Consider the following 27,782-nt stretch of genomic DNA (forward strand, 5'->3'; position numbering starts at 1 on the left):
TACATCACAATAACAAGGTTAAATAAGATACATTCATGTCAATCGGAAAACAAAGACACACATACATATATTTTTTAAATGCATATTCTGATGCTAATAAAATTAAATATCTGCCATCCTGGATAAGACAATCAAATAATGAACATAGAAAGTGGGTGTAAAGCCTCGATTTCTGAGTGTTGGTTTGGGGTGAATTGCTTGTGTAGGGACGTTACTGACCAGGACCCAGATAAATGATAAACTCAGCCCACCTGAATCAGTACTCTGGTCACCAGTGCCCTTCCTGTCCAGCATTGAAGATGCATGTGAGTCGTATACTGCCGACTGAGCAGCCCTGTCCAGAGTGCTGGAGTAAGAGCCGAGAGTGAGCTGCAATGTACTGTAAGAACTGGTTTAACTGGGTTTTAAGTCTGTGAATGAATGTTAAAAAGAACCAGACTGTGTCCATCTGTAAAGCGCAAATGAAGGCCCTTAACATGCCAGTACCTTAAAATGAGAAAAGCCTGCAGATTAAGCCCCAAATGAAATCAAACACGTGCCTCACCTGCCAGTCTTAAAACTCTAAAATGCCACTGAGTGATGGTCCCATGACTCCCAGCACAGCTTGAGATGGAATGGTTCCACATTTTTAATTTTCCATGTAACTGAAAGTAATTAACACATGAATTATTAAACCTTTGCTAAAGCAAATATTGGCATTTGAAGACTGAGCACCAGTGTGAATGATGAACACTGTCACTATTACTGAAGTGTATATCAGACTTAGTTCAGTCTGACAGAGTCGCTAAGAACCCAAAATACAAAGGCAATTTTCTTCATATTCATAATATTTATTTGCAGCTTTTTTAGTGTTTCATCTCCTGTGAGTAGAACTGTGCATATTTCATGACCCGTTTCTTTAGTGTGCAAGGCTCACTGCACGACCCCTAATCATGAATCATTTACTACCCTGGAGCCTGATCTCCTCAGATCTCAGAAGCTGAGCTAGGCTGAGACTGGTCAATACTTGGATGGGGATCTCCAAATAATAATCAGGATGATATTGTAAGTGGCATTGTCAGACCAGTAAGGGCACTGTTCTGTATTGCTATGATGACCAGGGACATAGCGTAAGAATATGGGTGTGAAGCCTGGTGTCCTGGCAAAACTCTTGTTCTGGATTCATCCAGTCTGGCCTATCAAAAGTTCTCCTTTCATTCTCACTTCTCCACTTGACCTGCTCTGTAGTGTGGTTGCTGATGCAGAACATAATAACAGTTACAAACAAGAGGAGGCCATTTGCCCGATCTAGCCCATTGGGTAGTTAGCATTGGATGATCGCACGATCCAGCCATTTCTTGAAAGAAACCAGGACATCAGCTTCACAGCTCCGTCGATTAACATCTCTGACAAAACACACTGACATTTAAACAAAAGACCCACCTGCTAGTAAATAGGCTAGTGAATCACCTTTGATTTATTTGGCAATGTGGCGAAGTAAACACTCGAACCCTCCTGTTAAAAAATAGGTACATAATGATACAATCATGCCTATAATAACAGTGCAGTATTTTGCACACGATAGCACTAGAACTCTTCAGAGCAGGACAGCGAATGTCTGGAGAGGATGCTGTGCTCATCTGTCCTCCCTTTAAGAGTTTAAGGGGATGCCTCTGTGCTCCTCTCTGATCATCCCAGACAACCAGGTGAGAATCTTGGTCATCTTGGGCAGTCTCAGCCAGTCCAGCAAAGCTTTCTGTCCCTCAGTGTAGTCTGTTTCTTGAAGCAACTCATCACCTGCGCCAGTACTGCAACAAAAAAGTAATGCAGTGCCATCAGCCACCTCCAGGGGGAGGATGAGACAGCCTTCCCCCACACATTTGGGAACAGGTAAGGTATTGGGGTTTCAATGAGTAAGGATCTTGATAATTCTGGATTCTGGACATTTGCCTTTGCTCTTGCTGCTTAAAACCATTGAGTCTCAGTTTTTTTTTTAATACTGTACAATGCTGTCCAGATCAGAAATATACACACATAAATATTGCCATGATTTCTGACACTGTTGATGTCATTTGATATTTCATGTGTACTTCATACATGGCCTGCTATTCTAGAGGAAAGTGGAAATCCCACCCACAAGAAAACAAATATTCTTATATCAAAGATGTGGGGAACACTTATTGAAAAATGCAGTATTTTAAATTATAATTGTTTTTTGGAGTTTGGCCAGAACAAATGCTTAATAATGAAAAATCAGTTAAAACTGACTATAATTTTCTATTTTCCAAACTGCGAATTATTGCATTGAAACAAAGCAAGATTACAATCTAATAGTAATCGGCAGAATACGGATTGCTTTTAAAGGGCCAGAAGTCTAGCTACACTATACTGAGAGGCATTAAAAATACAATAAATGGCATTGGGTCCAATGGATTGTATTTGGATGTCGCTCAGTAAACACTGTCAGGTCAAAATGAATTAATATCACATAAGAAATAGGAACAAGAAACACATAACTGAGTAATTACTGTGTAAATTCAAATTCAAATGTAAGCACAGGCTGAAAGCATTTGGGGTTTTAATGTTTAAATATTCAGAGATCAACCAACAGTAAAAGCAAACCAACAATATGTATAAGACTTACTGCTAAGTCATCATAAATGTATTCTCTTCAACAGTTAAAGACAAGGAAACAGCCTACCTACATGTTTCTGCAGTTTCACAACAGGAATAAATGTTTGTGAAGGCGTCTTTTTGGCTTTTCACAGAAATGGTGAAAATGACGTGCGTTTAACCCAGGGATGTAAACCCAGGATGACCTGCTCACAAGTATTATTACAGTTAACACACCTGTCACCACAAGGGCTTCTGCAGCTAAAATGGTTTATTTTCTGTTTACTTTTCAGCTTGAAATTTCTACTTAGCAGCTACTCATCTGAAAACTGGCCACTGGGGTTTGGTTGAGCTCTGCAGCACATAAGCTGGGTGGACATCTGCAGTCTGTGAGCAGGTCAGGCCAAGGGGAGAAGAGTAGCAGCAGGGAAAAGCATCTGTTATCAGCTTGAGGCAGAGTATTGAATAGCACATTTTCACATTCCCAGTTCCTTTGTACCTGTCTGAATGCTTCAAAGCCAGCAGCCATATCACCCTGCAACTCACAACTGGCAACCCACTGAAGCTAAGCAGGTGTGAGCCTGGTCAGTACCTGGATGGGAGACCTCCTGGGAAAGACTAAGGTTGCTGCTGGAAGAGGTGTTAGTGGGGCCAGCAGGGGGTGCTCACCCTGTGGTCCATGTGGGTCCTAATGCCCCAGTATAGTGATGGGGACACTATACTGTAAACAGGCGCCGTCCTTCGGATGAGACGTAAAACCGAGGTCCTGACTCTCTGTGGTCATTAAAAATCCCAGGGCGCTTCTCGAAAAGAGTAGGGGTGTACCCCGGTGTCCTGGCCAAAATTTCCAATTGGCCCTTACTAATCATGGCCTCCTAATAATCCCCCTCTATGAATTGGCTACATTACTCTGCTCTCCTCCCCACTGATAGCTGATGTGTGGTGAGCGTTCTGGCGCACTATGGCTGCCGTCGCATCATCCAGGTGGATGCTGCACATTGGTGGTGGTGGAGGGGAGTCCCCATTACCTGTAAAGCGCTTTGAGTGGAGTGTCCAGAAAAGCGCTATATAAGTGTAAGCAATTATTATTATTATTATTAATTAATATGCTATAGTGAAAGACGCTGGGCACCTCTAATGGCATTTTGAACAACATGTGTGGAAAGGTGACACTATGAAAAGAAAACGCAACAGACAGACAAATGGTGAGAAGATGATTCCCTGATAAGCACTGTACTAGCAATTAGTGTGTTCACGCTACTCAAGAACAAGCAACTTTAAATTTGATACATTTCTATCTTCTGGAAAAGCCTTACATTTTAATTATGTACCTGTGTTAATTAACAGATGCTAATGGATAACCAATAGCACCCCTAATAACAGACACTGGCAGGACCATCCAATGATGCTTCTGGATTTCAAGACTGGCGGCTGGGCGGAAGCTTTCGTTTTGCCTAGATCAAAGTTATTAACGCAGAAATACACAGCAGTACCCACGCAGACCCTCAGGTACATGCAGGCCCACACAGAGATGCAGACAGTGGAACACAACTGCAGGAGAGAGACGCAGAGTGCTGACCTGGGCGAATTTGTGGATCTGTTCCACCACGGCAGCAAACAGCGCCCCCACACTCTCGTCTATTAGGCTCTGCATGTAGTGCACCGCCTCCTCATCGGACAGGTCCAGTCGGAACTTGTCCTGCACCTGTGTAAGGCCAAAAGCACAAATCAGTTAGATTAGCTCATTTCTCATTCATATCCTCCAATAACATAGATCACTCACCATTGGCATCTGCTAATAAAACCATCCCTCGCTCATTCCAATTCAAACAGTTGCAAATTTGTATTATAAAACCCATCCATGAATGTGGGTGGGATTGTGGGAGTTGGAAACATGCTACCCAGCCATGACGTTAATATCTTGGCTTCTTTCAAGAAACAGCATGATGAGATCCTTGGATCAATCAGCAACTAATGACAAAAATGAGTATAAGGGCTTATTGGCCTCCTCACTTTCGGAACCGTTCTTATGATCTTAAAACAGGAGAGTTTCTTGCCAGCTCACCTTTTTAACAGTCTTGTCGGGCTCAAGGGCGATGTCAGGGATGTTGGCATCCACCATGAGAGAGAAGAGATTGAGGATGAGATTGGAGTACCTGAGAGACACAGGGGAGGGAATCGAGCTCAATCACACCTGGACACCACCTCTGACGCATACGGAGTCTGACTATAAGGCCAGTATTGTCAGGGCGGTGTGTGTGAAGCAGTGTCTGTGACCTTCTGTGTGCATCTACTGTAGAGGTACGGTAGAGTTTGCTGTAAGACAGCTCCTTCCTTGTCAGCAGACGGCTGTGTGTGTACCTGCGCAGGTGCAGGAAGGCAGTGTAGCACTGTTTCCTGAACTCCTGGTACTGCTCACTCTGCATGCCACCCATCCCTTCCACCATCTCCTTACTCAGCTTCATGGGGGGCGGTAGCGGCTTGGGGTCCCGTCCCAGGATGTATCCGAAATCAATGTGGAACAGCTTGCCTGCATATTAAGAAAACAAAACAAAAACACAGAAAGAGAGAGAGATTAGGTGGGTCATGATCTTTGTTCTCCAGAACTGATAAACTCTTCCTCACAAATTGGTTCTGTACTACTCTAATTACTGACTTTGTTCCTCTGAACAGTGAGACAGCATCTGTCAAACATAATTCCTAAGCAATAAACAAACTCAAGTCTGTCCCTCTACACTCAATATAGCATCAATGTGCATTCAGGTTTGACAGTTTGTATAGAGGACTGTCAGTGAGTACACAAGTGTGATGATGTACAGGTCTGTCAGTGTGAGGACAGGTATGAACATGTGTGCAGGTCTTTCAGTAACTATCATTGATCAACTATCAGTAACTATCACAGGTCTGTCTGTGTGGGGATAGGTGTGTCAGTGATTACATAGGTCTGTTAGCGTGAGGAGGTTGTCTACGAATATACTAGTGTGATGCTGTGTGAAGACGATCATGGACAAACCTGTCTTGGTGAGCAGTAGGTTGTCAAGATGCCTGTCTCCCACTCCTAGGATGTAGGTGATTACACAATATCCAGCTGTAGGACAAAGTGCATTAGCAGGAGAGTTAGAGACAGAACAGTTCAAATATTGAATACATACATAATATATTATGTATGTCCTCATTAATAATACTGATGCCTTGTATTTATATAGCTGTTTTAAACCCAAAGGATCTCAAAAAGCATTACTTATACCAGGGGACCCACTATCCAGTACTGAAGTGCAGACCCACTTGGGCAAAATACAGCAGCTCCACCTGGACAAACCACAGCAGCAATTCTGCACCAGCAGTCCTACCTGAGCAACAGACAAAAGTCATTCTTCACCAGTAGCCTCACCGCACAGAAGATTATGGGGAGGAGTGATAAACTGTTCAATTAAAGGGGAACTTTACAAAGGCCAGATTGAATAAACCCAGAGCAGAATTCCACCAGGACACCACTGTTACCACTCCACTCTTTCAAAAAGTGTGATGGGATCTTTAATGACCAAGTAGTCTGGACCTTGGCTTAAAGGCTCATCAAAGCAACTGTACCTCCTACAGCACACTGGTCATCATATTGGGGGCTTTGTTTTAGAAAGTTTAGTCCAGATTCTGGACAGAGCACCACCTGTGAGTCCAAAAACATAATTTACAGGAGCAACCAATTTTTCCTTAGCGGATCCCTATCCAGGCCCAGTGTTCAGATGAGACCAGGTTACAGGGTGGCAACACTGTGCTTGGGCACCAGCAAGGCTTACAACAGAGATGGGACAAGAGACACTTCTGACTTCAAGAATAGATGTTGACAAGCACAGTCATGCTATACTGAGGCACAGATAAAACACCAGAGACACATTAACAGGGGAAACAGTGGCTCAGCTGTACAGGTGGGGACAATGTGAATACTGGTCTCTCTGCATGTGCACAAATGTGTCGTTGAGAACAGAGGTGATAAATAACATGCCTCTGGGCCCAGGCTGTGGCAGGCTGGTCTCAAGAGGGATAAAGAGGAGGGATGTGTGAGTGCAGGCTCACTAGGGAGACTCACCGCAGCTCTTGACGTACGTGTCCATGACCTCTGCGCTGATTCCATATGGCCCCTTGTCACTAGGAGCATGCTTCCGGAAGAAATTCTGCAGAGACAGAGGGGGGTGATCAGAGTGGGACGAGAGACAGGCTGTGACTGGTTAGACTGGAGGCATTAGAAAATGATTAAACTGGAAGAAGATGTATTAACATGAGGGCTGGCAGGTTAGGCAGGAGCAGAGAGTGGAAGACTGTAGGTAACAACAGGGGTCAGCAAGCAGTGAGGAAAAGCAGGAACTGACAGACAAAGAGCCATACAGATAGTTTGAAACTGTACCTGTATGCTTCCTTCAGTAGCCAGGACCTCAGCAACAGGGACTGACTGAATAAACTGCATGAACCCTGGGAACAGGAGCAAAAACATCAACTCACAAAGAGGAAACAGCACCAATCGAATACTGTGCAATTCTCTGGATGAGAAACTGAACTTAGATCAGTCAAGCCCAAAACAACCCTACATCCTGATGCTCTTCTCTTGAAACAGACATTGGTAGCACTGGCTACTTAGAGTCTCCGTTTATCTCAGGAGCCTTTAGTTCTAAAGGTAATTCCCAATAAAAACCCACACTGACCAAAGGGAAGTACTCTTCTCATGTTAAACTATGTTTGCAGCACTGTTCCTAAAAGCATGCATGCTGTAAGAGGATTAAGTTTAATGTTCCAGAAATTCATAAACGTCTCTGAAGGGTCACAGGCTTGGAATACCAATTTAAAGGAGCACATATGAAAGGTTACAAATGAGTAGCAACCATTTGGCCCATCTAGCCCATTTGATACACTTAGTATCTATGGTTCCTTCAGAGAAGACAGGGTATAGACTTCAACAATATGGCTTCAGCTGTAGACTGGGAGCTAAATCAAAGGGTGGTCCTGGACTGCAAGTCTGATAACACTTTGAACCACGTGGTGTAAATGTGTCACAGGTCTCACCATGTTTGGTGCTGGTGGCTAGGACCTTGTATGGTGTCAGCTTCAAGTCCAGATTCTCCTTCCTCAGCAGCTAGAAGAGAGAAGGGTGAGGTTGAGGACTACAATTTGATTTGCTTTGATTATATTATTGCACCTTTATTGCAAGCTATACTGTTCAGTGCCATAGATGTGAACATGAAAACCTTAAGGAGCAAAGGGAATCAGTGAAAACTACCCAGGACAGGAGGAACGTGCTATGCAGAGTAGTTTTAGTTAGCAAAGGAACAGGTAATAGGTTTATTCCATGCTGAAAAGAGAAGAAAGAAAACAAGGTTTCGGCCATGGAGCCTTCTTCAGGTGTCAGAAGTTTTAGTTAGGAAAGTGCTGCTGATCTTAACTTCAGAGAGATTTATTTGCAGAAAAAATGCAGTTTCTACGCTTTTCCCCAAGTGAAACTCAAGAACCCAAGCCCATAAGGAAGAATAATCTGGCCAAAAAGCTAAATGTAAATATTTTTATTAAAGATCTATGCAGAGAGCCCCTGGTGCAACATCAGATTTATAACACCCAAGACTAATAAATTGGTTCTTGGCAGTTAAACAATACACACCCAGTGAAGAGAAATCTCAGTGATTTCTTCCATGAGCTCCAGTAAGATGCCATGACTGACTGTTTAGAAAGCTGCATGAAGGATATTTGGTGTCCTGGAGTCAGAAGTCAACAGCTAACAAGGTCTGTTTTAGTGCTGTCTCTCTGGCTAAACCCTGACTGCAAAGGCTCAAAAAAGCCATTGACGTAATTGAGCTGCCAATTTTTTGTTCCAGAATTTGTTCAATAAAAGAAACTATAAACTGTAATTGAGACAGTAGTTAAGTATTTGAGGCTTGGTGTGGTTTATGTGTGCTTTTTAAAAAATGAGATGATAACATCAAGTTTTAAACCTACAGGAACAAGGGTAAAGTTCAGCAACTCAGTGATGAGATTTATTAACAGAACAACAATTGGGAAGCTATGAGCTTTGAGCACGGATGAAGGGATGGGGTACAAGATACAAGCAATAGATTTCATTTTAGCTACCAACTCACAAAGGCAGCATCAGCAGCAGTACAAAAATAGCTCAAACACATGAGAGCTGGATAAGGTTAGGTTTTTATAACTGCAGATTGCAAATTCAGCAGTTGGATATTAATATGCACTTTATTGTGGGGGGGAAAATGCAGAACCTAGATCATTTCTAGAAATTAGAAGAGTCGTGGTCCTAATACTATCCCTGTTGTATTTCACTAATTACATCATCGCAGCTGGAGAATGCCCCCCTTAACTATACTCTCCGCTCCAGCAGCAGGCTCTGTCCTGTCCTGACCTTGTCCATGAGCGAGATGATCTGCAGGATGAGCTGGTCCTGACGCAGGTCGTCGCCATGTTTGAAGATGACGGGATAGCGACCCCCGTCTTCCGTTTTGAAAATCAGCTTGGCTGGCATCAAGGCGCTCTGAGCGTGGACAAGCAGAAAGAGAGTCAGGACAGCCTGGGACTGCCACCGCGACAACACCAGAGAGGAAGCGAATGATTCTCACGAGCACGACACTGCCCGAGACAGGCGGGCCACGGGAAACGGGCTCACTGTTCGTACCTTGAAGAGCGTGGCGGTGTCAGGGATGATGCCCCGGATGCGCACCCCCGGCTCCAAAGGGAGAGGGATGGGTTCAATTTCAGACAAGTTGACCTTCTCATTATCTGCCAGCAGGGCCTGCAGACGCTCCGTCTGGAATACACGACTCTCGCTTAGACACAGATTCAATACACAAGCTCGGGTGTAAAAGTAATTATCATTGTGCCACTGGGAAAGTACATCACAATGACTGTGATTTTTACCATGTGTCCTCACTCTTCAACTATGAACTTGTTCCAAGTTGTCAAGATCATTCCTTGCCCAACCATTCCCAGTGTGCAACACCAACCATCCACATGGGCACCAGAGGGCACCACCACGCTCACCTTCTTCTTCCTGTTGCCACTCTCCCTCTGCACGGCTTTCATCAGCTGAACGAGCCGGTCCACAAATGTCTGCTGGGCTGCCAGGAGTGACCGCATCACTCTGACACTCTTATCACCCTGAGAGAGAAGAGGCAAGTGGGTCAGGCAGACGGAGAAGAGGAAGGCAAGAGCACCAGAGAGGGACAGAGAAAGAAAAGCATGAGCGTGCTGTGATGGTATTACTGTAATGTCTGGGGTTCAGTCTGAGCTGCAGACACGTCTGCACAGAGAGACAGGGACCAAGGAGAGACAGACCTTGAGAAGTGCCTGGCTGAAGCGCCTCATGACGTTGATGTACATTTCGTGGGTCTTGGGGTCCCTCTGCTGAGTGTCCTGGTCCTCACACTCCACAATTACATACCTGTGGACACAGACAGTTAGCACACTGCAGCCTACCCAAAATGCAATTTCATGCAAACTGGTTCACACTGCTCTCCTGATGCCACCTGATACTGCTGCTCTCACCAACACACACACACACACACACTTCCCTGCACTGGAATCACACAGCACAGTGCACTGCTATCACTATAATACACACACACTACAACATCACACAGCACAGTGCTCTTCTGTCACTGTAACATCACATAGCACAGTGCGCTGCTGTCACTGTAAAACACACAGCAACACCACACAGCACAGTGCTCTGCTCTCACCAGTACAGGTAGTTGGCCAATGTGGAATTCTTGCAGGCACGGGAGATGAGGAAAGTACACAGATCCTGCTGTAACACACAACGTAATGTTTGTTAGACACTATGCATCAATTAAACACTCGCAGAGTATTAATTACATCATTGTTCCACCTAAAAACAGAAACTGCACCAGTTACTCTATCTCTTCTACAATCAGCTGCTAAATGATATAATCAGATCTTAGACAATAAGAAACAGAAGTAACGCTTGAGTCCTTTAACTCTGTGATACATACAGTGGTGTGAAAAAGTGTTTGCCCCCTTCCTGATTTCTTATTTTTTTGCATGTTTGTCACACTGAAATGTTTCAGGTTTTTATTATTAGGAAAAAAAAAATCCAAACCTACATGGCCCTGTGTGAAAAAGAGATTGCCCCCCCTGTTAAAACATAAATCATCTGTGGTTGATCACATCTTTGGAAAGCGAGTTCAATTGCTCTAGCCACACCCAGGCCTGATTACTGCCACACCTGTTCTCAATCAAGAAATCACTAAAATAGGACCTGCCTGACAAAGTGAAGTAGACCAAAAGATCCTCAAAAGCTAGACATCATGCTGCGATCCAAACAAATTCAGGAACAAATGAGAAACAGAGTAATTGAGATTTATCAGTCTGGAAAAGGTTATAAAGCCATTTCTTAAGCTTTGGGACTCCAGCAAACCACAGTGAGAGCTATTATCCACAAATGGTGAAAACATGGAACAGTGGTGAACCTTCCCAGAAGTGGCCGGCCAACCAAAATTACCCAAGTGCGCAGCGACGACTCATCCAAGAGGTCACAAAAAACCCCACAACAACATCCAAAGAACTGCAGGCTTCACTTGCCTCAGTTAAGGTCAGTGTTCATGACTCCACCATAAGAAAGAGACTGGGCAAAAATGGCCTGCATGGCAGAGTTCCAAGACGAAAACCACTGCGGAGCAAAAAGAACATAAAGGCTCGTCTCAGTTTTGCCAGAAAACATCTTGATGATCCCCAAGACTTTTCGGAAAATACTCTGTGGACTGCCGAGACAAAAGTTGAACGTTTTGGAAGGTGTGTGTCCTATTACATCTGGCGTAAAGTAACACAGCATTTCAGAAAAGGAACATCATACCAACACTAAAATATGGTGGTGGTAGTGTGATGGTCTGGGGCTGTTTTGCTGCTTCAGGACCTGGAAGACTTGCTGTGGTAAATGGAACCATGAATTCTGCCGTCTACCAAAAAATCCTGAAGGAGAATGTCCGGCCATCTGTTCATGACCTCAAGCTGAAGCGCATTTGGGTTCTGCAGCAGGACAATGATCCAAAACAAACCAGCAAGTCCACCTCTGAATGGCTTAAGAAAAACAAAATGAAGACTTTGGAGTGGCCTAGTCAAAGTCCTGACCTGAATCCGATTGAGATGTTGTGGCATGACCTTAAAAAAACGGTTAAGGCTCGAAAACCCTCCAATGTGGCTGAATTACAACAATTCTGCAAAGATGAGTGGGCCAAAATTCCTCCACAGCGCTGTAAAAGACTCATTGCCAGTTATCGCAAACGCTTGATTGCAGTTGTTGCTGCTAAGAGTGGCCCAACCAGTTATTAGGTTTAGGGGGCAATCACTTTTTCACACAGGGCCATGTAGGTTTGGATTTTTTTTTTCCTTAATAATAAAAACCTTCATTTAAAAACTGCATTTTGTGTTTACTTGTGTTATCTTTGTCTAATATTTCAATTTGTATGATGATCTGAAACATTTCAGTGTGACAGACATGCAAAAAAATAAGAAATCAGTAAGGGGGCAAACACTTTTTCACACCACTGTATAAGGTCTGCAGTGCAACCAAATGCAACATCAAGGAACAGATTGACAAGAAAATTCAGTATCATTATACAGGAAGGGATGTGAAAATATTATTCTCATTCATTTCGTACATGTACTTCATTTGTTAATGCTTATATCAAGTCTTTCATACCTAATATACAACTTTGATACTGTATTGTCTAAATCTGAGAAAAATCAAAAATCCAGCTTGCTTTCAGTGCTGAGGAGTTCAGACCTGAGATCCCATATCTGCATTTTAAAACCTGCCAGAACATGGATTTCCAGCCCTGTTCCCAGACAGCCCCAATATAGCAGGGTCTGAATACCATCAGATATCCAATTTCTAAAGATATGGAACAACTCTATTAAGTCAAGATTATTTAGAACTAAAATCTAAGTACTCTTCAACCCTCAAGGACCAGCATTCTCTTGAATGTCTCGACTGACTGATCAATAGCTTATAGGTGACCTACAGAGGCTCTCCACGGTTGGAGATCCCAGATTTAGGGTGACCTGCAAGACTCGCTAGATTGGGGCTTTCCATAACCAGGATTGGAGAACCCCGATTTAGGGTGAGCTATAAAACTCCACAGAATGGGCCTCTCTTGTATCAGGGTTGGAGATCCCAGATTTAGGGTGACCTGTAAGACTCACTGGACTGGGGCTCTCTAGGACCAGGGTTAGAGATCCCTACATTAGGCCAATACTGGACGCTTAATATCTATGAGATACAGTACATATGGCTGTTTAAACAGTCCCTGTCAAACAGAGACACAGAAGCTGTTGTTGGAAGTCACCCTCACCCTCCTCACCTCCAGACTCTCACTGTCCTGAGCCTCCTTTCCTTTCTGGGTGGGAGCGCTAGTGCCAATGGGGGCAGGACCAGACAGGATCTGAGAGCTGAGAAACAGAAGCCGTGGATAAAGGATCTCCAACATAGAAAAACACATGAGCCAAGAACTCAGGACGTACAGTATGCAGCCCTGTGCCTGCTACATCTCGAATAGCAGAAATAAAATACTCAAAAATACTTCTTGAGGTGGCAAGTAAGGGAAAGGTGTATGGTGATCCTGCCATACAGCTGGAAGATACTGACAAGTAGCACATGTAGAACTGCATTACCGTGTTCTTGCTTAACGTCTTGTTCTGCCTGGCAGATAAATGCCCCATGTCCTATACTCCCCTAGGATCCTCGTCTATTCCATCAACACTCCTTCCTCTCTCTCCTTCTCTCCAGGCTCACCTTTCACTGGGGACTCTACCCCTCTGCTCCACTCTCAAATTTAAAGAGCTTTACTGGCATAACTGGTGAATTACAGCAGTAGCAATTAGTAAACATTTAGAACAGTGACATGTGTTTATCACAGAGGATCGCTCACTGTTCCTCAGGCTGTGACAGGAGATCACATAGTGGGCTGCCAGCTGTGTTTCCTTCTCCCTTCCCCAGTCATTTATAGCTTTCTGATTTTGGCAAGTGTGTGAACTCAGGAATTTGACTTGCTATAAGGAAAAAGGGTTCTCAAATCCATGAGTTCTCTTCTGCACTTCCTGCAGTGCATCTGTGTCTCTGCTTCTCCCTCCTGGGAGTGGGAACACAGCTTGCCTCTCCGAGCAGCCAAATCTGCCTGTGTCGTTCAGTTTCTATGTGCAGGTCTCCACCTGGCTCAGGCCAGAGAGCTTCAAACCCAAATGGCTGAGGGGGCTCTCCTCTGTCTTCAGCTCTTTTTTCAGCAGATCCTTGTGGTAGTAGGAGTTCTGCTTTTCAGTTGTACCCAATATTATATTATTCTCTTCTCTATATTAATTAGCAATGGTAAGGGTCTAATGGGCACAGCCCTATACACATTGTTTGGCATTCCTGACAGCAGCTTGCCTGCTGTCTAATTCCTTCTCAAAAGTGACAAAAGTGATCGTTTTCGATGGAGTTACAATATCAGTGGGGTTGATAATGCAGAGCATTCCGCTCATGGTGTAGAAATCCCTGTGTACCTTCTTCAATGCCCTCACTGCTGGGTAAATATTATCACCTGTTCATATCTCCCAGTGTCCCGCTCTCCTGAGCCCCCATGGTTGATTCTCCTGTTGCCAGGCTTACCTGTCGATGTTTCCTAGTGTCCCACTCTCCTCCAGGCCCCCTTGGCTGTCTTTCCTGCTCCCAGGCTCCAGCCCGCTGAGGATGTCATTGAAGTTCTCGTACTTCAGGGCCTGGACAAGCTGCAGCAGGTACATCAGCAGATCCTGGGAGAAGAAGACCAAGAGATGTCATTTCCAACTCCAAATATAAAATTCAGTAGTTCACCAACATTTTTCTTCCTCCCACCTGGCTCCCTATTGCTGCTGGGATCCGATTCAAAACTCTGAAATATACTAGTTTGTAAATATTTCGAAAAATATCGGGCAATTAAATCTGGACACCAGAAAGCATCACCCCTGCCACACAACTGGTTTATTTCTGATGATCCCAGGAGAGCTCAGGAGACTTTCTGCTTACTGCCACTTGCAAAGGTTGTAGATATATATAGAGACACACTCATTCGCTTGCATGCTTGTTGGCTGAGACATGAACCTCGACAGCCCGGGCCCACCCCTGACCTCGTCGTCAGCCTGCTGCAGCCGGGCCACAGCGTATCTGCGGACAGTCGGATTGGTGAACTGCGAGGACAGCAGCTCCAGGGAGTCCTCCACATCCATGGGCTTCCACTTGCCCAGCAGCTCCAGAGCCTGCTTGGCTTCCTGAGGCAGTGCCCAATTCACACATTTCAGGAACTTCGTCAGAGCCTGGGGGAAGAGAGCCGAGACGGGATATTAACAAAGAGCGCCAGAGTCCAGAGATTATGTCCACTAAGAGAGAGACAGAGAGAGGACAAGAGTGAGTATATCCACTGAAAGACAGAGAGAAGACAAGAGCAAGTGTGTTCACTGGGAGACAAGGAGAGGACAAGCGAGAGTATGTCCACTGAGAGACAAGGAGAGGACAAGCGTGAGTATGTCCACTGAGAGACAAGGAGAGGACAAGCGTGAGTATGTCCACTGAGAGACAAGGAGAGGACAGGTGCGAGTATGTCCACTGCGAGACAGACAGGGATAGTCAAGTCTGTCTCCAGGTCCTGACCTTCTCCTGAGTGGTGAGGTAGTATCGGAACTTCCAGACCAGGTCCTGCTCCTCTGAGCTCAGCTGCTTGGTGGGGGGGTAGCTGACGATGATCTAAAACCAGAGACACATTGATGATGGGAGACACCATAGACACAAACACACAACTCACTCTGCAGCGTCACAGGCACACACTGTCTCCGAAGGTCCACACCCAGAGGGACCTCTCCCTCAGATACGCTGCACAGACTCACATTGAGCTGGTCGCGGGTGGCAGCGTTGGGCTTCAGGTCATGGTCAGACGGGCCACTGCGCAGACTGCGAGCCAGCTTGTGGTGCTTACTCTCCACCAGGTTCTCCTGCAGACAGCCAGGGAGAGGGAGTGAGCAGGGAGGAGCAGGAAGAGAGCGACAGCAAGTTGGCGATTGGAAGAAAGCAAAATTAGAGAGACAAGGTGAAAGAAAGTGACAGCATGTCAGAGAAACACCCAACCACGACAGATCTCATAGTGGCAGAATCATGAGAACAACATGAATACACGAACCTTCTAGCATTGTGTTACTTTTTCATTCCAGCATCAATGAGTTACTGATTTTTACAGGCTGGAAACAGACATACAGTATAAATGAATGAACAAGGAGTTACATTTACCTCAGGGTGCTTTGATAACTCACACCTGGTTTCTTTCTACTAAAAACACAAATCTGGCACTCTGATGCATAAGAATGTAAGAGAGTATGCAAACAAAAGGAGGATATTCAACCCGTCACTGGCTGTTTGACTGTTTCACAGACAAGTGGAAGTAATACTTTATCCAGCAAGTTCTAAAAAGAGCTCAACGGCTGGTCCTCCGCCACCTGCCGTATCTCACTCTCTCCTAAATGAATTTGCATTTGTGAGCCCAGGTCTATGTTTCACTATTGGATGAGAAATCATTACTTGAGTTAACTTTATCTATACCCCTTAGGATCTTATATACTTGGATCAAATCTCCTCTCAATCTCCTTTACTCTACACAGAAGAGTTTTACCTCCATTAAACTGTTTGCATATGACAGTCCCCTGAGATCAGGAATCATTCTTGTTGTTTTTTTTATTCCAAGGCTATAATATACTTTCTGTGGTGCAGTGACCAAAACTGAACATGGTATTTTAAGATCTGACTAGTCGATTTCAAAGCTTGAGCATAACTGCCCTGGTTTTAAATCCCACACTTTTTACTCTATACTCAACACTTGAGAAAAGCTTTTGGCTCCTGATGGAGAAACTGCAGGTTTGCAGAAAGACAGTAGGAAGGGAGTAGCTACAGATTTTGAAGTATTCTGCCACAGGGCCAGACATACACTGTAAATACAACTTGGTACAACCATCAGCAATTTTTGTCATTTGTACTTTGTAGTGTGCTGCTTGCGAACAGAGAAGAGCAACAGCAGGGCCTAGACTGAGCACCACAGCCACAGACTGATGACAGAAACAGTGGGCATCTATATTAGCTCCCACTAAAGAAATTCACACACAGCAAGACCCTGTGCATTGCTGTTCGAAAATGATGACCAAACTTTACAAGACCTTTCAAACTGCTTCCACTCCTGAAAAGAGCAAAATATAAAAGGAAGTGGAAAATGAACTAAAAGAGTGACACAGAGTGACATAAAATGTCACATGAGATGCACAAACACTTACCATGGACATCTGAGGGTCAGGCACCTTAACAATTTCAGAACTGGTGAGGAGAGGAGCAGACTCATCGCCGTCCTGTTGGAAGAGAGCCATCAAGTTGGTACCATAACTGACCATTCAGCGCTTAAAATTGTAAGTAAAAGCTCGGGCAATCCTGGTCAAACTGCAAGTTTCATTGACTATCTAAATAAAAAGACGCTAACACAAGCTCTGCAGGGCACAAACCTAAACATGACATATTTCTGCACATTTTAATGCACAACTCCTATTTACTGAATTAAACAGATTGAAAAAATAAAACAGTGAATATGGTATGTGCAAAAGTTCAGGTGCCCTGCCACTCAGTACTGAAGAACACATCCTTTGGTAGAAATCATAGCTTCTAAATATTTCTTGTAGCCAGTTAAGAGTCTCTACTCTTGATTTAGGATTTGTTTCCGCACTCTTCCCTGCAGAACTCCTCTACCTCAGAAATATTCTTAGGTCTTCTTGCACACACTGCATATTGGACATTTCCCCACAGACTTTCAATAATATTAAAGTCTGGGGACTGTCACGGCCATTCCAAAACCGTAATCTTTCCCTCCTGTTTGTACTTCATGATTGATTTTGAGGTAAGTTTTGGATCATTGTCTTGCTGAAATATCCAAACTCTTTTCAGCTGCAATTTCTCACTGGTTCTGGGACATTATCGTCTAGGATTTTTTTTTATATTTGGTTGAATCAATTCTTTCTTCCACCTGCACAATATTTCCTGTGCCAATGGCTGCCACACAACACCAAAATGTAATAATCTAAAAAAAATGCTTAAACCGTTTGCAAGGTGTTGTTTTCTTCAAAAGGTTCACCTGTTTTTCTCCAAATGTATCTTTTGTACTTGTGGCCAAAAAGTTCATTTTTTGTTTCATCAGTCCACAGCACTTTGTTCCAAAATGTTTCTGGCTTAAGACATTGCCTTTTGTGATGAAGTCGCAGGAAAGGTTTCCTTCTGATGACTCTATAATGCAGATAATTTTTGTGCAACAGGCTGTGGACCACTATTGTGTTGTCAGCTAATCCTTTCTGCAGGTCCTTTGCTGTGATATTGGGGTTCTTCTTTGCATTCCTGACCAGTCTACAAGCAGTTCTATCAGAGATTTCTCTGGGTCTTCCAGATCTTGCCTGGACTTCTACAGTTAATTTCCATTTCTTAATGATATCTCAACATCCTGAGAAGTTAGAAGGGTCAGAGTATTTATTCAACTCTAGAGTTGTCTTCACCAAGCTTAACTTAAGGCCTAAGGACTCAATCAAGTTTTGAGGCCTTAAAAAAAAGTATTAATAAATCAAATTTTTGCACATGCCACATTCACTGTTTTATTTTTTAAAATCTGTTAAAATTAAGTAAATAAACAGTAATTGTGCATCAAAATGCAAAAAAATACGTAATGTTTAAGTTTGTACCCGGCAGAGGTTGTGTTAACTTCTTTTCACTTAGAGAGTCAGTGAAACATGACACTTGACCAGGGGTCCCCAAACTTCTGCATTCAACTGTATAACCGTATCATTGTGAGCAGACACACACAGATAGAAGAATCACATCAAAACAAACTACTTGTCCAAAACTGCAAAAAAAAACACACAAGAGCACACACGGGTCATCCAAATAAAACTGCTTTTTAACACAGTAGGTCACAGGGCCTCATTATCATCCTACACACAGAGTCTCAGCCGTCTCAATCACAATCTGTTAGCTCTAGTCAAAGCCATACTGCATACTGAGCAGCGCTTTCACTGTGTAATATTCTTAAACCACCACCAAATAAAAACAACATGACAAGAAAACAGAAGTTTCAAAACAGGAGATGAGTTCTGTTAACCCTGTGTCCTGAGAGTTATCTTTTCCACAACAGAGCACTGAAAGCATTATTAGCATCACTGAAGCCGGTGTTATCCATAATATATATTTTTTTTCAGTTGAAGGACCCTTCCAAATGCCTACATGTTGCTCTATACAGAGTGTTTGGGCAGATTGCTCAAAATGGCTAACAGAATGAAACAATCTAGAAACTTTACAGCACATAATTCAATTCAATACATTATAACCATAACAACTAGTTGCATGGAATTTGCTTTGGTTAGCTCTTTCAATTAAAGATATACAATAAAAATATACAACGTAAAGCCATAAAGACATCCTAAACACACGGCAGTAATAAAATAAATAACAGCGAGATAAGTAACAGTGAGGCCTGATGGAGTAACAGTGTAATAAGTGGTAAGCAGCACGTCAGAAGGCATAAACCACTCAACAAGCTCATGTGACACAGACAAGCAGAGCAGTAGGCAATGCTGTAGACCCCTGACCTTCTCGTAGTAGACGATGCTGTACTCTCTCTCTCCGTTCTTCACACGGGGAAACTCCACCATCAGGTACATGAAGTTGGAACTCCTCTTCTCGCTCTGCAGACAGAGACAAGTAGGATAAAGGTGGCCTCAGGTCATAATAAACAGGACACAATGAAAAGGAGAAGAGATCTCAGATGAGCAGCTTTGATTGGACCATAAGACACCTCCCTCATGTGGCAGAGAGAGCCAGAAACTGCCCCAGTAATCTGAGCACTGGAAGAGTAATGAACATTTAAGAAAGGGCCTTTTTCCAAGCTGTCCCAGAGAATTAAGAAATCGTAAACTATGACAAGCACAAACTGTGTGTTATTTTCCCCGTCAGTAGAGGGTGGAATTATTCATCCTTATAATTAGCTTGTTAGCAAGTGGGTGTCATGACCTGATTTTGACTTGATAATTATTCACACTTCCTCTATTCATTACTACAGAAGTTTTTCAATGTCATGGGGAAAAAACTAAGGCCATGTGGTGAATTCCACCCCCCATCTACAGTAGCTAGCTACTATCTAACTACAAAGGCAAGATTAATGTACTAGTTTACGAACTAACAAGCAATCTTATTATTGTAACTACACAATATTATCCTGAGCAGGACCTTATCTGACCACAAGAACTAGTTTGATTACATAAGATTCATCAAAGATGTAGGCTACACATGATGCCAACCAACAAAGAAGAAGAATATGTAAGAAGAACTTTGTGCTTGAAACACGTTGCTATTTACTCTTTTCTGTCAGTATCAAGCCATCAGAGTGTTCCTTTTGCTATTGACGTGCCGTTTATTATTTTGTGCTCATTGAGGCAATAAGTCTTTTTTCCACTTTGAAATTTAAGTGGCAAGTGATGTAAGGAGACGACATTCAGCTGTTAGGAAACCCTGTATAACAGCTCTCAAGGGTTTATAGTCCTAATGCAAGAGATTTTCCGTCAAGAACTGTGATTGCATACTATCTGTATTGATGGTTACTCTTATTCATGTACGTTGGTTAATTAATGGAATTGCAAGTTTATACAACAATTTCAATTTTTATGTTCATTACTTTTAAGTTTTTGAAAATCAACCTAGACTGCAAATAGGTGAGATTTCCAGACCAAACAGTGAGACTGCGACATGTGGTCCCAATACATGCTATGTGATTGTGTAGCATCATGGCTGCTGGCTGGCAACTGATCTTGAGGTACACTATATTAAACAGTATTTCAACATGGATTCTTGTGTACTTTTCGTCAGTGTTCATGCAATTGGTGTGCCTGATTATTTCACAATTATTATTGTGCTGTTACAAGATAACATTGCGTTATTTTGCAATCATCACTGTTTTATGAGGATATAATTCTGGTAACACATGACCACCAACAGCACCCTATTTCTATGAACATGTCATTCTGTTTGCTTCAGCAGGGCTCTGAAGTTGCTCAAGTTAAGTGCGTCTTGTTTGTAAAGGGCACAAAACTACAGAATTTAGAAGAGCTATAAGTGTTAAAGGTATTGGGAGACCAAAATCAAAACTTATTTCTGCTTCCCAGTCAAGCAATTTCTATTTGTTATCATGAAATTAAAACAAAAAATAAAAAACACAATACATAATTGGTTTTGGGTAATCTGTTGTATACATTTGATCACATTAAAACAAAAAAACTTTGTGTTCTACCCAGTAATTCCAAGTGACCATAAGTACTGGGGCACATTCACTTCAAGCTGATTTGTAAAATGTAATATATAGCTGCTTTTCCCTTTGAGACAATAACAGGGCTGCTGGGACTTCAGTGTTTTCCTCAGATTGTAAAAGGCATTATCAATTTTATTTAAATCTGGAAACTAACATGGTCAGTCTACGATTTTCCACTTTTTTCTCCTCATTAACTCCTTGGTTGCGGCTGTATGTTTTGGGTCACCATCATTCTGCAGTCCCTTTCTTTCTCCACACTTTACCTTCCCATCACTTTGGAAAAGGTTTATCTTGGTGTCATTGGCCCATAAACTTTCTACCAAAACTGCACTGCCCCATCTTTGTATTGCTGAATAAAATTAGAATAATCATACGTTTTATTAGAATAAAATTAATATCTTGTGTTCTTGGTGCTGATCTTGTGGTGCTGTGTTTGTAATCCTGCTGCCTCTGTCTTCTGTAAACTGTTCCGGGAATTATACCTGTGGTGTCTTTCTTCTTCAGTATATTGCCGATGTTTCTTCTGCCTGGTTTCTATTCTGTAGTTGTAACGAGTTTTTCAGATATTCTCACTTAAATGCTGGTAATTTCTTAAACAGAAAGTTCTTTGGTTTCCATTGTGACACTGAAGTCAAAGTGTGTTGTCCAACAACAAACACCTGAACTAACAAGAGACACCTGTCCCAATGCTTTTGCTCTTTCAAAATAGAGGTTCTACTCTCTTTTGGTTTGTTCAATTGTCCCAAGGGGGGAAAACTGTATTGACTAAAAATAAAATACTGTTTTTACAGAAATAAAATATATTTTTATCATGATTATTGTTAAGTTCAAAGTGATAATCCCAGTTTAGACTTCTACAACATATTTTACTCTTCAACCAGTGAATGACACTGCTGCAAAGGGAAGGACATGTGTCCGAAATCACACCTGCACTCCAGCACCTTGAGGAATGGATCATCTCTTGAAGAAGTTCCGTTTAACAATTTAGTAACTAAGCTGTAGTAACATGCGATACGCCAATACTAACCGAAATACTTCCAACGGGGAGTTACTGGGGGGCATTGAGGAGGATTCCCATTCCCACAGAGGGACATATGGACAGACAGCACCAATGGGCAGCTCACCTCATTGATCATCTCAATCTCCCGGAAGGTCAAGCGGTCCAGCCAGTCCACCTTCACCATGTGACCCTGCCGGTGAGCCTTCGTCAGCTGGAGAGGGGCAGAGCAGGACGGAGGTTATAAAGGGTAGAGGCAGAGGAGGCTCGGGCAAGGGCAGGACGGCAGGAAAGAGAGCGTGAGTGGTGGTTGACGTGTGCAAGAGCAGATTGTGCAGCACAGCTGTCCCAGTACTTACTCTGAGCATGCCACAGCAGCAAACCAGCACCGCAGGGCCTGACACAAGACTCCTATAAACACAGCAGTCTGATCCATCTCAGCTTTACCAGCTGTGCACCCTTTAACATAATATACTTATATAGTACACCCACATATCAGTTTATTTCAAACTTTCTAAATCAACATCAATATTCAAAAATGTTGTCAAAATAAAATAAGTCTGCATAGCCAGTACCCGGTTTTGACTTGGAAAGAGCTTGTGGTTGGTAAAACCTGAAATTGATCAAACTGCTGTTCGATGGGTGTGTTAGGTTCCCCCTGCACAGCACTGATGAGCAAAGCCCTACCCCCAGATCTGCTCTACCAGGAAGGACAAACATATCTTTAAACGCCACAGTGTTAATACACACATCCCCAAGTAATGACTCATCTAAAGCATTGAACCCCTGTGCTGGATTACAATAACTCTGAGAAAGTCACAGATTAAAAGCAGCCACTCAGCTGAACTGGCTTGCTGGGTTTCTAACAGACTATTAGCTGAGGATGTACAAACCGATCTGATTGTGTCACTCAGATGGAGGTATTTCATATCCTGGCTCACCTACTGGAATGGGACTGATCAGATGTGATTAGATTAGACTGAACTGGTCAGGTTTGAATTCAGCAACCAGAGGCAAAATTACCCAGGCTAGATCAACAATGATATATCTGAATTAAAAGGAGTGAAATGGACTAGAATTTAACAGCTCAAAGTAAATTATCCCCTTCATCTCTAACACAGTGTAGATTCTTTATCTCTTTTCCTACCTTGGCAACATTCCCCCTTTCTCCCAGTAAGGGCGGTCATTTGCATTAATTCTGATTAGGTCATTTCTGCTACAGTAGTAGTAAATCAAAATTAACATTGGATGCAAATTTAAGACACAAACGGTCAGCTGTTACAGTGTCAATTTTGTTTACAGACCCATAATTTTCAAGATCCAATACACTTATGGGTATAATCTCTTTTTTGTTTTTGGTTAAATTATTGACATTTTTTCTTGTTAGAAACTAACCCAGTTTTAGCTTTCAGACGAACGCTAACAACCTTTTAAAATTTAACAAGAAGTGGAAAGTGAGGTAAACACTGGTAGGTGTTCCTCACCCATCTCTTTCCTGTACCTCAGAGCAGCATGTGGGAGATTACCTATGTGAGCACATTTCTCCTTCTGCCTCAGCCAGGCAAGGGTGAAGTGCCTGGAGTGTTGTACAGGCACCTCAAGAACAGTCCCAGCTTATATCAAAACCTGTTAAGGTCATGAGGGTAACTTAACATCTGTTATATGACAGATTTGTTTGACTGTCCCTCAGGACTATGTTCATGCATTTGCAAGAGACCTGTGTACTCCTGCAAAAGATGTGTTGCCAGTCAAGTCAACTACCTTTCTTTCGTGACTTTCAGACTTTCCTGTTTGCGAAACCTCTGTTATGTTCTGATAGCATAAATGTCGAGCATCCATCAAAATGTTCCAGCTTCTCTGACAGAGGAACTTGACACGTCTGCTCTGCTATGGGCTCTGGTTAGCTCTGTACGCCCATGCTCTGTGGGTGTTAGGACATTCAGGTTGCAATGCACAGACATGCCAGGTCAAATGTAATTTCTGGTCCCTCTTTTCTTATTGTTACTGTTTCCTGCTTTAGTTTACATACATTTTTTCTATAAATCTTTTTGCGTTTCTGTGCAGTGTTTTCAAAGAAGCTACGTGAAGATTGCTGTTATACACACACTATCCATCCACACCCCGTCACAAAGAGCCCATGCACAGCAAGGAAAGGGCTTAGCCTAGAGACCTCCCCTGCTCTTACTCACATCACTGAGCACCTCCAGATCAGGGAGCTGTGAGAAGAGAAGCTAGTCAGTCTCCAGAACACCCTCACTTTAGCCTGATGGGGGCTAAACACAAACACCCCCCACTGAGAGGCACCTGCCCCACTACACACGGGCCAGGGAGAGGAGGACTTGCTGAATGCTACTGCAGGACTGAAACGCTTGAATGGTTCATAAATTCAGAAACCAAAAACAGTTCCAATTACTTTACAAGTACATTGCTGAAATAAAGTCTACATGCCCTTTCCAAAAAAATAATCCTAAAGACAAAAGGTTTAAAGTTTATACATCACATTTAAAACACACGGGTTTTAGTTTTATTCATCCACACACCTTTTGGAACTACCATACGCACCACACATCCTTCGTCAATGAAATAGCCCCACTCACATCTTAGCCTTTTAAAATGAACCGGCCCCACCCACCACGCTGCCTGTAGATGAACCGGCCCCACCCACCACACTGCCTGAAGATGAACTGGCCCCACCCACCACGCTGCCTGTAGATGAACCGGCCCCACCCACCACGCTGCCTGTAGATGAACCGGCCCCACCCACCACACTGCCTGAAGATGAACTGGCCCCACCCACCACGCTGCCTGTAGATGAACCGGCCCCACCCACCACGCAGCCTGTAGATGAACCAGCCCCACCCACCACACTGCCTGAAGATGAACCGGCCCCACCCACCACGCAGCCTGTAGATGAACCAGCCCCACCCACCACACTGCCTGAAGATGAACTGGCCCCACCCACCACACAGTCCTGCCCCTCAACTCTTTTAAACCCATCAATTTGCTTCAGTCAGGCACAACTCACTCTGATGTTATGAATAACTTCCTCCCATGCCATCAATCACTATGTATGGGCCCCACCTTGGCCAATCGTCCCATCTGGTCCTCCGAGAGACTGCTACTAGTGCGCCCCGGGGTCGTTGTGGGGTCAGAGCCATCCCCCTCGACTCCTGGCCACACTTTCAGATCGTGCATCCCCTGACGAAACATCCTAAGGGAAAGGGAGAGGGAAGAAAAACATCCGATTGATAAAAGATTAAAATCAGTGCTTCTAATTTCACTAAACATGCACCAAACATGTTTCCTTCATACCGCTACTGCTAAACAGTTTAAACTTTTGTGCTCTGATAGCCACACAAAACTATCCTCGAAACCATGATTGCCCATCCTGTGAAAAAGCATTGAGCATCTACGTCACAAGTGTAGCAGCAACCAAACACACAAAACCCTTATTTGCACATAAACTGCAGTACAGAGCAGGGAGCGAAGGACCTGGAGGAGAGGATTCCTGCAAACCTCAGGGCGACGTCGCCAAATGGGGCTTGTCCACAATGAGGGAGCACTGGAAAGGACTGTGGGCCCTGTACAGGGACCAGGGAGGGAAAACCTGTTCTTTTGAGCTCCTGCAGAGGACTGGACGACCACAGTTTCAGAGCCGGGACAGGGAAAAGGCATGGACGACAGCAATTGGTAGCTGTTTATTGTGCAAATCCAGCCCACATGTACGGTGAATTGTGAATATTTTATAACTATTTAAGAACTTTTTACAACTTTACGTAATAATCCTATGCAATGTTAGAGAGTGTACTCACTGTAAGATTGATATACATTGTGGAATCACGTTTATTTTGTTAATTAAAAATAAAATAAACCATATAGAATGGGAGGTTTTCAACTTTGGTTAAAATCTACCAAATTATTCTCACAATGCCATTAAACAGCAAGTATTATTAGTATTTTCAATATTATTATTTTTGAATTATTATTAATGGAAAATATTATTTTATTATTATTAAATTATGATGATGATTATTATTACATTTAATCACAGCATTTAATGCAACCTATCTTTTCAGATAGCTCTTCACTGACCAGCTCTAGCTTTGGCTGTAAATTACTACAGCTTCAGCAGAAAAATGGCACCTGCCTTTCCAGACAGTGAAAGACACAGGATAAAAACGGCCTTGTCTGCGACGTGAGGAGGCGTGTTTTATTCCTCGCCGTGCAGGGCGTCGTACAGCGGGCCCAGGGGTTCCGGAGCACTCACCCGTACTTCCCGAACAGGGCGACGGTGGTGCCCCCAACAGGCACGGCTCGACCCGGCCCGTAGACGTCCCACACGGTCAGGGCCACCTGCGCGCTCTGGGGGAGGTCGGGGTACTTCACCGGCAGGCGCAGCCACTCGTTCCAGCTGCAGAGACACACAGGGGCTCACTCGCGCTCACCCACGGCCCAGCCTGGGCTGGATACCGCACGCAGCACGCTCAGAGCTGCTGAAAACCTCTGCTCTTCAGTCTCATGGGATTCCTGTGCCCACCGGGGCAAGTCAGGATCTGAAAGCCCAACGCACACCCCTTCCTACCAGTGCATACTCACTTCCACCGCGTGCTGAAGGCCTTGTAAGCCGTGCGGACAGGCAGGGCCAAGGGCTTGCCCTCAGCAAACACCTGGCAGGTGACATACAGATCAGAGCAGCTCTCCTGGTACAGCCCCGAGAAACGCAGCATGGGGTCCTGCAGCAGAGCCTTGTAGCTCTTTTGCTCCCTCTTCCCCTCAAGACTGCCTCTGACGGAGAGATAACCAAGGTATATTTACTGTACAGAAATAAAACCTCATTAACACTGTATACAGACACAGTGCACCGAGACGGGGACTGTGGGGTCAATACTGACACAGTGCACCGAGACAGGGACTGTGGGGTCAATACTGACACACTGCATCGAGACGGGGACTGTGGGGTTAATACTGCAATACTCCTCTCACACACACAGCCACAGAAAAGAAAAGAAATACAATCACTTTGCAGTATCATGTTTATAACTTTTTTGACCTTAAACAATATTATGGGAAAAGCTCATTGAATTTCTCATTGAGTATGGAAGTCAAGCAGTTGCGTCTTGTGTAAAAAAAACCTTTGGAGAACTCACAGTGTTGTGCAAGTTACATCTACCTTACTTTTCTTGCATCTTTAAAGGGCCGATAAATGCCTTGTGCAAGGGATTTGTTTTCCTTCTAATAGAAGTTCTATACAGGAGAGAGCGTGACCGCCAGCCCTGCGAGGTTATTATTGTTTGTGAAAGACAACATCTTCATTAATATTACAAGCGAGTCTGCCGGAATTAATAATATCCTCGTCATTAATTAATACGAACTGCAATACGAAAGATAAACTTTGTCCCGTAATAACAGTAAAAACACTTACATTTTTAGCTGCACGTTGATGTCAAGATCGCAGCTGTACACGTAGTTAAATTTGTCAGTTTCCGACATGGCTGGATCTTCAGTTTCTCGTAAAGCACCCAGCACCCGATGTATTTACTAAAGCAGCGGTTTGTTAGCACCGAAACTACCGCAACAGTCGGTCCTTCTGGACCGTCTCTCTTTTAGCGTGCGGTACTGTTTGTGTGCTCTACAAACCCCCGCTTCTTCGTGGCAATCCTATTCAGAGGAAACGCTCTGCGTCCCTACAGCCATGTTGTAATTATCACTTCTGAAAACAAAAAAGGAAAAATAACAATCACTCGAAGACAAACATAATCATTGCCGAGCCCATCCAGTGTCGTGGATATACAGATAGATCCTAATGTTCT

General features: G+C 43.6%; 1 protein-coding gene across 5 annotated transcripts; it reads right to left on the reverse strand.

Annotated features, from left to right (window-relative positions):
• Positions 1 to 1,438: 1,438 nt before the first annotated feature.
• On the reverse strand, positions 1,439 to 27,782 carry pik3c3 (phosphatidylinositol 3-kinase, catalytic subunit type 3). Of its 5 annotated transcripts, none has more exons than XM_088632689.1 (26): positions 27,395 to 27,782; positions 26,569 to 26,757; positions 26,240 to 26,383; positions 25,054 to 25,183; positions 24,162 to 24,188; positions 22,100 to 22,186; positions 19,264 to 19,359; positions 16,921 to 16,992; positions 15,493 to 15,597; positions 15,260 to 15,352; positions 14,740 to 14,925; positions 14,243 to 14,385; positions 12,960 to 13,047; positions 10,320 to 10,384; positions 9,916 to 10,021; positions 9,622 to 9,738; positions 9,257 to 9,388; positions 8,987 to 9,115; positions 7,645 to 7,714; positions 6,992 to 7,056; positions 6,677 to 6,761; positions 5,606 to 5,680; positions 4,954 to 5,122; positions 4,658 to 4,748; positions 4,172 to 4,297; positions 1,439 to 1,787 (listed from the first exon to the last, which is right to left on the reverse strand). In XM_088632689.1, the coding sequence occupies exons 1-26, from the start codon at positions 27,460 to 27,462 to the stop codon at positions 1,773 to 1,775; spliced, it is 2,673 nt and encodes an 890-aa protein (XP_088488815.1). In that variant the 5' UTR covers positions 27,463 to 27,782; the 3' UTR covers positions 1,439 to 1,772. The 5 variants fall into 5 exon arrangements, with proteins under 5 accessions (XP_088488815.1, XP_088488813.1, XP_088488814.1 ...); XM_088632687.1 differs by having other exon boundaries at positions 12,951 to 13,047; XM_088632688.1 differs by having other exon boundaries at positions 10,320 to 10,387; positions 27,395 to 27,781.

The sequence above is a fragment of the Lepisosteus platostomus genome, chromosome 1 (genome assembly GCF_059453375.1).
Source record: "Lepisosteus platostomus isolate fLepPlt1 chromosome 1, fLepPlt1.hap1, whole genome shotgun sequence".
NCBI lineage: Eukaryota > Metazoa > Chordata > Actinopteri > Semionotiformes > Lepisosteidae > Lepisosteus > Lepisosteus platostomus.